The sequence below is a fragment of the Saccostrea cucullata genome, unplaced genomic scaffold (assembly GCF_032062105.1).
Source record: "Saccostrea cucullata isolate Sc308-1 unplaced genomic scaffold, CSIRO_AGI_Scuc_v1 ctg17513, whole genome shotgun sequence".
Taxonomy (NCBI): domain Eukaryota; kingdom Metazoa; phylum Mollusca; class Bivalvia; order Ostreida; family Ostreidae; genus Saccostrea; species Saccostrea cuccullata.
The window spans coordinates 1-11,298 of record NW_026933954.1 but is presented as its reverse complement, the minus strand read 5'-3'; the positions used below and the strand labels follow the sequence as shown (position 1 = coordinate 11,298).

General features: G+C 31.0%; 1 protein-coding gene across 1 annotated transcript; it reads left to right on the top strand.

The window, feature by feature from the left end:
• Positions 1-1,674: 1,674 nt before the first annotated feature.
• LOC134239689 (multiple epidermal growth factor-like domains protein 10) lies at positions 1,675-10,878 on the top strand (the record flags this gene model as incomplete). The annotated part of the gene is made up of 7 exons (XM_062721852.1): positions 1,675-1,711; positions 3,883-4,125; positions 8,416-8,652; positions 9,799-9,933; positions 10,030-10,170; positions 10,473-10,613; positions 10,738-10,878. Coding segments are annotated over exons 1-7 (1,075 nt in total), but the record flags the coding sequence as incomplete, so codon positions are not given.
• Positions 10,879-11,298: the final 420 nt, after the last annotated feature.

The window sequence follows — 11,298 nt, the reverse complement described above, 5'->3', positions numbered from 1 at the left end:
CCTTTAACGCCAAATTGCATTAGTCAATTACATTTAGAACAAATTCGATTGCATATGTGATTAAGATAAACACAAATCAGAATGAGCCAAAAATTGCAAGAAATCAAATTGACATCATGTCATTCTTCCCATCGTTACTTGTATCATATGAATTTGGAAATAAGTGAATAAAACCATACCATTTGTATCGGACTAATTTTGTAATCATAAACAACTTCTTTCATAAATCTATTAAATAATATTTACTTTGGTAATTGAAGTCAAAATGATTTTCTAAATTGCCCATAACATCGAACTTAAATTAAAAAAAATAAATTAGACAGATAAAAATTAGTTGAGACCCCATTTCCTGTAATTTTGTTCCAAATCTAGCAACCAACCTAGTAAGGATGCATCAGTTTCCACGCATACATCAATTGGTTTTGATCTGCTATCTTTTCCATTTAGTGTTTGTCAATTTTTACACCACCATTTTATTTCATTGATACTCTCAGCAGAACAAATCATAAATGAATTATAATCATCATTATTAATTTTCAGATCTTTATCTATGTAATTTATTTTGATATGCTTCCTATATTTAAAATTTTCTTAAATTTACATATGGTAAAGTTGTCACATAAAGATACAAAATGATACAAAACAAAACGTTTTGACCTTTTACTAAGTGAGAAAACGATGTGTTCATGTATCAATATGCACTCGGCGGCAGCAAAGTTCAAAAACGCATTTTAGCATATCGGTCACAGTCAAGGTCACAAATGATTTATTTCAAACTATTTCTGGTAATGGAATCATTTGACAACATGAATCCATTATTCTTAGAATACATTAAAATAAGTGGAGAAATTCTCCCCAAAAGAGCGCAAAAAATATTGCGCCGTAAATTGCACCTTTCTTGCACTACGGGATCTGTAGCGTTATGGTCAAAGACAAATACAATATATATAAAACCATAACGCTACAGATCTGCAGCTAGTCAAACTCCAAAGTCAAGGTCAAAGGGCCAAAGTTCATTTTATCACATGAAAGGTCTTATCACAAGGATTAAAAGTGTAAAGTATAAAAGCACTAGCTTTAACCCTTTAAAAGTTATGGTCAAGGTTTGCTTTTTTAAAGTAGATCAAACTCAAAAGTCAAGGTCAAAAGGTAAAAGCGCTTGGTATCCGATGAATGGACTTATTACAAGGATTACAAATATGAAGTATGAAAGCCCTATCCCTTACCGTTCAAAAGTGAAAGGTCTTTCAACAAAAAATACATATGTGAGGTATAAATGTCCTGGTATCTACACTTCAAAAGATATGGCCAAAATAAAAATTTAAAATTTTCATGTAAAAGTGGGCCAAACTCCTAGGTCAAGGTCAAATTTGGTGGTACCCAGAAAGAGGTCTTGTCACAAGGAATACAAATGTGAAATATGAAAGTCATGGCTCCACTAAATCAAAAGTTAAAGGCAAGGTTGAAGTTTTTGCGGACAAACAAACAAACAGAGAGACAGCTAGACAGACAGAGAGACAGACAGACAGACCGACGGACACAACAAAATCTATATACCCCTGAAACTTCGTTTACGGGGGCATAAAAACTTTTGTTTTATCTCATATTATCCTCGTAAAAATTATTCCTAAAAGACCACAAATATAATGACCAAGTTGAGCAGGAAAACCAAGAATGTGTGATGAAGTGATCATGGGGGGAGAAGATAAGGGTAGCTATATCGATCTTAAAATTGATATTCTTAGTAAATCACCTGTAACGATACTATGACGTTTGTTTGTATCGTCATAGTACGTACAAATGCAAATGTAATTTACTGAAAGGGAGGCGCCCTCCCCTAGGATCGCAATTTGTACAGATCACGGTCTCAATCATAAGAGACGATATTTTAACAATATAAAAAATTTAGACTAGTTATCTATCTTGACAGGTTTCAAAACAGTTTAAATCATGACACAGAGTAACTAGTGCTAATTGTAACGGGAACCGTTACAGATGTTCCCCAAACGCTCCCCAACTCCCTTCTCGTGCCATATTCTCTGTAAATTTCATAAAAGAAGGCAAAATCTATGCATTTAAGACGTAAACAAAGTTTTCCCAAAAGAATACCAAGTATTTCAAATTTAAGCAATGCAGGCGTGCGCATGTGATTGCATGAGCGTAATGACGATATCATCTTGTCTACACTTTTTACTCATTGCACGTGCACGCACGTGGATGATGACCATACCTTCTTGTAGGTGTCCATTATGTCTGTCTATGTTCTTAATCCCATCCTGTTTGGTTGAAAAACAAGGGAGTTATAGCCATTTAAAGTTTAAGCCAATCAGATTGCAACGCACGTGCATGCACGTGTTTTCATGACAATTATTATATATCATATTGTGGGACATCTTAAAGAATGCTTATGTTTTAAATTTCAAAGCATTTTGTAAAAAAACAGAAAAGATATTGAGATTTTTGTTTCAGCCAATCAGAGCAAAGCACACGTGCACGCACGTGATGCATGTGAATGGTGACCATTCCATCTTGTAGGAGTTCTTTATGTCTATCTATGTTGTAAATCCCATGCTGTTTGGTTGAAAACCAAGGGAGTTATAGTCATTTAAAGTTTAAGCCAATCAGATTGCAGCGCACGTGCATGCGCGTGATTTGATGAAAAATTTTGTATATCATGTTGTAGTACATCCTAATGCAAGTCTATGTTATAAATTTCAAAGCATTTCATCATAAAACAAAAAAGATATTGAGATTTTTGTTTCAGCCAATCAGAGCAAAGCACACGTGCACGCACGTGATGCATGTGAATGGTGACCATTCCATCTTGTAGGAGTTCTTTATGTCTATCTATGTTGTAAATCCCATGCTGTTTGGTTGAAAACCAAGGGAGTTATAGTCATTTAAAGTTTAAGCCAATCAGATTGCAGCGCACGTGCATGCGCGTGATTTGATGAAAAATTTTGTATATCATGTTGTAGTACATCCTAATGCAAGTCTATGTTATAAATTTCAAAGCATTTCATCATAAAACAAAAAAGATATTGAGATTTCTGTTTCAGCCAATCAGAGCAAAGCGCACGTGCATGCGCGTGAGTTCATGCAAATTTGACCATGTCACCTTATCTACACAACTTATATATCTTTATATAATGAGTTTCAAAACATTTAATCAAAACATATAAAAGTTACAACCATATTAAATATATCAATCATTTTACTCATTGCACGCGCCCGCACGTGCATGCGAATGCGCGCAAAATGACCTTCGTTCGGCACATCTACACAACATGCCTACTAACCCTAAAAAGGTTTTAACTTAGTTTGGTGAACAGTTTCTGAGAACACTTCCGGACAAAAAAGTACCGGAGAAGAAATAAGAAGAAAAAAGAATAATAATAATAATAATAATAATAAGAAACAGAGTAAAAACAATATGTTCCCCAACTTCGTTTGGGGAACATAATTATCATATTTCACTGAAATAACTATTGGTTTTGTAGAATGGAGCAATTTTTATATTTTAAAAACTGGGAAAATGCTTAAATGCTACGCAAATCCGTAATTGGTTGTTTGAATAAAGAAAAAGATGCAATAAGTTGTAATGTGTTAGCAACAGTATTAAAAATTTTGTTTTATTTAAAAGAGATATGTAACAAATTTAATCTCTCTCTCTCTCTCTCTCTCTCTCTCCGCCAACACATCTTGCAGTATTGAGGTAAAGCAATATCAACATTCTATCACTCTCCTATCTCTATCTTTTTTATTCTATTAGTACAGCTATACAAAATTCTTCATACCATTATAAAAATACTCCACACTACTATGAAATTACTTCATGCTATTATATGAACAATAGTTTTTTTTAAATATTTTTTTCTTAAGTGGATCTGTCGAGAGAGAAAGCAACGGCTCAGACTTTAACCTGGCCATGCCCAATTGCTGTGCATGCATGTCAAGGCAAATATATTTCAAGAAATGCAGTGGATAGAGATGAAAGCACATGTACAAGACAAAGTGTGATAGGAGGACAATCTAATGATAAGACGGTGAGGTGGAAAGTGGACCTGGGTGCTGTTTACAGTATATATAGCATAAATATACTGTTTAAGGACGATCCTGAACACAGTAAGATTTTACATTAGATTTTATCTTTAAGAAAAACAAGGTTGTTTTAAAAGTACAGTAATAAACGTGTATTATCAGTTCCAAACAATAAAGTTTATTTTGAAAATATTGACGGAATAAAACAATTGGAGCTCTTGCGTATCGAGTCAGCTAAAATATATAAACTCCGTATACAATTGATGAAGATTAATAGCTGCAAAAGTAAGGGAAGTTGGCGATAGAAAACATAAAGATTCAACACGTTTGGAAGTAAAAATTTGAGCTATTGCCATTCATTTACCCCCATAAATGATATATAACTTTGGATATATAAAAAGTAAAGCAAATGTATCATTAGGATTCTCGTCCCATTAAAATACACTGATTACATGATTTTAAAAACTATTTCCTAAATTAACTATATTATGTTCTGAATTTTCATGATTTCATGATTTTCAATTTAGAACAATGAATTTAGTTTTCAATTTTACACAACCAAAGAAGTCGAGAAATTTTCAAATGTTCATGTAAGTTTAATCAATAATACATGTCAGTGACTAAAGTTCCTAAATATAAAAACAAGAAAACATTGATGTTACCATCAACTGTCGCCCGGAAAATAAATGAAGAAAACAATGGAAATGAGTCTTGATCACCAAACCGCTTCCAAACATGTGAAAAAGGAATGCGTCTAAATGATGGAGACGATAGTCGAGAATTTTTTTGAAAACTTATATTCGGATGAAAATCGAACAAAAACGATAACCTTTTAAACCTTTTTAATTCTTCAAGTAACTATTAGTTGCATAAAATATAAATTAGAATCAGACACATGCATCACCTGCCATCAAAAATATATTTCACTTTAAGAATATAAAACACAAACTGTGTAAAGTACGTTTTTATGCGATAAATAAAATTCGATGTTCCAAAAAGGGACCTGTCTTTTTTTTCGATAGTTAATGATAAGCAACATTATATATTAAATATCAAAAACATCTAAATATTTGCAGATTCACTTTATGGAAGTAAATATATTGTGTATCACTGAATTTATAAAGAAAAAAACATTCTGATTAACAATTTTTGTAATCTTTAGAAAACCTTTAATTCTGAATAACTTCTCCCACCTCAATCCCCATATACCAGCACTTAAACTTATAAGTATAAAGCAGCCCGGTCCTCCGGGCTGCAATATATATTATTTTACAAACAAACAAGAACTGTGTTATCTTGTATAAGCTTCTAACCTGAGTAGAGATTTGAGCGAAAAAATCCGTAAAAGTATTTTGTCTCTCTTATTAAACGATCCAAACATTTCTTTTAATTATTTAATTTTGTGTCGTTATATGACAAATTTACCATTTGTGAAAATGAGGAAAAATCACATATATGAAATATAAAAATAACTAAATATATCCTAAAAATATAAGAAAAGTAAAGAAAATTTGGATTAGCCAATATCCATTTTGTAAAATCATTAATGTCAGTGTGTTAATATCATATTATAGGCCCTTTATGGTAGTTTCTTTTTTATGAAAAATAAAATCAATCTTTCAAAATACAAGTAAGGATCGCATAATTGGCAACAGATTTTTTTTATCATTCATGTCCAGAAAACAGGTTATGACAATGATCTGACCTTGCCTCTGATATAAAACTGTCAAATTTAATTTCACCGATACCATCACTTATTGATATTGTCCTCTTGATTCTGTGAAAATTTCACTGATTTTTAAATGAAACAAATGTGAGAAGAATCCTACCTTAAAGTTGCATGGTTTTGTATTTCCATGGTTTCATGCTTATTATTTTGTCTATACAGTTCTGTAACCAGCATATCCCCCTAAAATGGGGGTGCTGCGTTTTTTTTTTGTTTTTTTTTTTTTGCATTAGAGTATAGACTATGTGAATATAGACGCTGTCAAAAATCATTTACATTTGAAAAATTCTAAAATAAGAATATTTATGATTTTATTTCTAATTATAATTTAAGCCATGTTCAGAATGTGCTATCGATTACATGTACATGTAAATGCTATTCTATATACATGTACTCGGTTGCACATGTGTTTATAAGTAAGGCTAGATTCGATTTACATCGGCGTGAAAGTGAAAATAAACTTGCAAAGAATTGATAATTATCATTTATTTCGCTTCCTCGTTTTCCTTTCTTTCAATCGCTTTCTTTATCTCTCTTTGGCTTTCCCTGATTCGATGACTCTTTCTCTATTCGTATTATTTTTTATCAAAGTCGGTACATATACACTCAAGAAAACATTGATGTAACCATCAATTGTCGCCCAAGAAATAAATAAAATAAACACATTTTCTATCCAGAGTTGTCGTTCCCGCTAGGCTCCCACATACGCCTCTGTCAAGGCTTGTTTCCCAAGATTCTTAGAAAAATTGTAAAAGAATAAAAGTTTTATTAATACTTATTTATGATCATATATTTCTTATCAGAAAACATTTTTTTTTTTATTTTACTACACCGGAAAAGTATTTTTTAATTACGATTTTATTTTTTCTCTGCAAAATACTAAGTATACGTAGTTCCCTTAAAACTTTGAAAAATTCTTCGTTTTGAAGGATTATAGATACACTGTATAATATGAATGATGAATTGTCATGTTCATCGAAAATCATAAAGATTAATTACTTTTTCAACTTCAAATTTCCACAGTTTTAAATTTGTACAGGAATCTTGTACAACAAGCGTTGACAGAGGTGTATGTGGGAGCGTAGCGAACTCTGGAAAGAGAATGAAAGTAAACAATGGAAATGATTTTCGATCATCAAGCCGCTTCCATATTTGTGAAACAAGCATGCGTCTAAATGATGAAGACAACTTAAAGTCAAATGAAAATCGAACAAAACGATACCCTTTTAAACTTTATCAATTTTTAAAGTAAATGTTGGTTGCATAGATATAAATTGAAACCAGAAATATGCATCATCTACATATTTAAAAAAAAATGTATTTCACTTTGAGAATATAAAATAGGAACTGTGTAGAGTACGTTTTATGCCACATCTAAAATTCGATGTTCTAAAAAAAGGGAACTGTCGTTTTTAGATAATAATTGATAAGCAACTTTATATATTAAATGTGAAAAACATACATATTTTTACAGATTCACTTTATGGAAGTAAATATATTATGTATCTGGAAATCTTTAAAAGGAAAGAACATTGTGTTTAAAAATCTTTTTATGTTTTAATCCTTTAATCCTGAATAACTTCTCCCAGCTCAATCCCCACACACCAATCCTTAAACTTATATGTATAGAGCAGCCCGGTCCTCCGGGCTGAAATAACGCTGTGCCCTTTATATCGTTATAATTTTAAAAGGTCAGACATTAACACAATTTTATCTATGTATTCCTACTTTTCTGTGTTTATGTATATGTATGTGCAGATTGATTTTTTCTTAATTTGTATCACTTTATTCTAAAATTTTAGATTACATAGTCTGCTTTAATTTAAAAATAGAATGTTTAATTATTTTTAAAAATATTAATTTATAAAATTGCTTATAGGTTCAGTTTCGCAAATCATGGGATATGAATTTTTTTAACTTATCAATGTATGCTCGAACTTATTGAGTATTCTTAAACTCAAACTCAAACTAATTAATAATAAATAAACCAATTATGAGTACATTTCCTCACAGATCAAAATTGCTTAAAATTTATGTATTTGGAAGCATAGTAGAAAATGTAAATCATGGCTTTATATTCTTGATTTCATTTCCCACAAACTACATGTACAAAATATATATTATAAATTACAGATGGTATTTGTGAGTTATTAAATTTAATTCTGGTGACATTGTATAATGAACTTGTGTGACATTTTCTTTGGAAAATAAAAAGATGTAATGAATTTTCAGGCATATTTTTGGTTTTCGTATTCTTTATGAAACTGAAATAAAATGTACTAATATATAAATGCATTTTGTTTTCTGATAAGAAATTAAGAAAAATTAATAAAATGTTTTGATCTATTTTAGTCTTTGTGTGTACATATGTATTAGAATTAAGCTACTTCGAAAAAAAAGTTTAACAAAGAAAGGCATAGCTTAATATGGTTTACCTGTTAATCTTTCGGAACGTCTATTGGTTAACTGATTAGCGAATCTGTATTTGATTGACATCCCTTATAAAAATAATTTATTTTGGTACATGCAATAGGGTCATTAATAGACATAGCTAAATGTGTCTAAAAACAATTGAAAATAAACACTAAAAGTTTACATTATTTTTTATTTTTAAAAAAAAATTACCAATTGCTCATTTTTTTTTTCAGGGGATCGACAAATAGGCCGCTTTGCGGGATTTTCCCTGTTCTTATCAGAGTCAAGGGAAAGAAAAAATGAATCACTTTGTTACAAAGACGGTCCAGGATTACCGTCACTGAATTTCACAACGACTTGTACCGGATATGGACGATATGCCATCTTTTATAACGAACGGTCAGGCGGAGAATATCCAGATGGATACAGAGAAACTTCATATACGGAGTTGTGCGAAGTGATTGTAAAAGGTCTCAGAGTCAGATACTTACTACTTTCCTGATAAGCTTTGCAATATAATCCGATTTTTAAAAATAATTCTGAATCGATTTCTTTTTAAAAAGGATAATTTAACTCTATGCAGCAACTGGGGTCAAGTTCGGTCGTTTCCGCATAGCTTAATATCTTCGCGTATTATTTCCTTTAAGATTATTTATATTATTTAACAATGTGGTAATTTGAAAATTTTAAATGACTTTGTAAGTTTAAAAAAAATGATTTTTTACTGTAATATAAAATAACTTATTATTCTTACTGCCTTTCAAATTAAATGTAGAGAATGAACACGGTTCATAAAAGGAATGTGTCTACCTTTTTTGTTCAGATTCTCGCTACATCTTCAGACTCGTAAATAAAGGGGAGGACTAAGTCACTGTTCAGTGTAATCTATGAAATCTTGACCAGTGTAGACGGACGTATGCTATACAAAATTCCGTAGCAAAAATAATTACGTAATACTTCGTTTAATGCAGAATAGTAATATACCACAGAAACTTACAATTATATTTTTTGAATTTGTACAGGTCAATGCAGTATACAGACAATGATTATTACAAATAAACGTAAATGCAATAAAATGTAAAGTAAGGTTAAGCAAGGTAACCAACAAGAACACGGTTCGCTTTTCCACGCCAATATCCATGGCAATAAAGCAGTCAGGCGTAACGAATCTGGTTTTGATGTATCGTATATCATGATTTCGAAAACTGCGTATGCCTATTTGCAAATCGTGTTTAGTTTTAATGTACATTTGAAATACACGAAGTCTTACATGTTAATCCAAAAGTCCCGCCCACTGCTATATTTTTAAATTTAAAATCTTGTAAACTAGGCTTGTGTAGCTGTTAAGCAATGCATTTTCCTTCCGTATGCTTTAAATGCACATATATTCCACAATGCATAAGTTCTGTTTAAATTGTAGCATTTAGTTTAAGCGACTGAAATTCCAAAACAATAGCTGTGTTGATAACTCTTTTTTTATAACTTCAAGCTAGTGTGCGTTTTAAGGAGGATGACAAACAAATACAAATAATGATTTTGAAAACACAATCTAGAATATTTGTTACCGATTTCAAAGTCTTTATTTCTTAAAAGAAAAACAAAATTGTCTTTTACAGGGTGTAATGAAACTTCCTACGGGATAAATTGTGAAAAAACGTGTTCTATCAACTGTGACAAACAACGTTGTAATATTGAAAATGGAACATGCTTAAGATGTAAGCCAGGGTGGACTGGAGTGTTATGCAAAAATGGTATGTTTATTATTTGTTGAAAATGAAACAAGGCATCTTCATTATATAAAGGATGTATCGATGAAATCGAACTTAGTCTCATTTCTTTTAAAACAGTGTGTCCAAGAAGATGGTATGGATATGGTTGTGAAAAACAGTGTTCCGGCAATTGTAGAAACAATGACGTCTGCAATCACGTGACCGGTCGTTGTGACAAAGGATGTGCTAATGGTTGGAAAGGAGTAAATTGCGATGAACGTAAATGGTTAAATTTCTTTCAACTTTTGATCCATGCTTTAATTTCAACATTATACTGTTCATAAAAGACAAATAGCGAGCAATTTCCTTACTATTAATTCATTTATAACACTTTAATCATTCCCAACTAAACAATATGTATTTTTTATTTACAGTAACATATGTGATTGCTCTATGCGTTTCGGTACCGTTATAAACGTTAAAACAAAATTTTAAAGAATAAGAACTTAAAAAAATGATTTTAAAAGTGAAAGTAAATTAACTGTTTTAGTAATTATACTGCATATGGTTATTATCAACAGCATGTAAAGATGGAAACTACGGTCCGGGTTGTATATATAACTGCAGTGGTCATTGTCGTGATGATGCCTTCTGTAACAAACAAACTGGACACTGTGACGCAGGTTGTAAGCCGGGATATTCAGGGAATTTGTGTAACACAGGTACATATCATTGATAGACATATTTGAGGTAAGGTGTAAAAAAGGTACAATTAATCTCATGTATCATAAATACCGTAATGAAAATAAAACCTTTTTTTGAATATATCCTCTTAATTGTCCATAGAATGCAATGCTGGATACTTCGGGACGCATTGCAAGGAACTCTGCAGCCAGAAGTGTGTCAATGATGAGATATGTAATCATATAAACGGAGTTTGTACAAATGGATGCAAGGATGGATATATTGGAGAAAGATGCAATAAATGTAAGGGAAAACTCGATTTGATATAAATCACTTTCTATATCTATTCTGTCAAAGAAAATAGATTTAAGATATGGGATAACTCTTCTTTACCACTTGCATGTATAAACTTTAAGACTTTTACATCATTCTAAAACAATTCATTTACTTGATTAAATGTTGTTGATTTTATCATACATGTAATCTAACAAAGTGTTTAAATTGAATCATAAAATAGATCAAATAAACAGATTTTTTACATAATAATAAGATTAAACTTTTTTTTTCTCAGAACTTATTGATGTGTAAACTGGTGCCTTTTTTTATTCACTAGCTGAATAAAAGCAAAACACTTTTTTTCAAAAGTTTGTTTGTAAAAAAAAAATGAGTCTACACATTGATAAATTAAGAAGAAAAAAAATTTTGATCTTTAAAATTCGAATT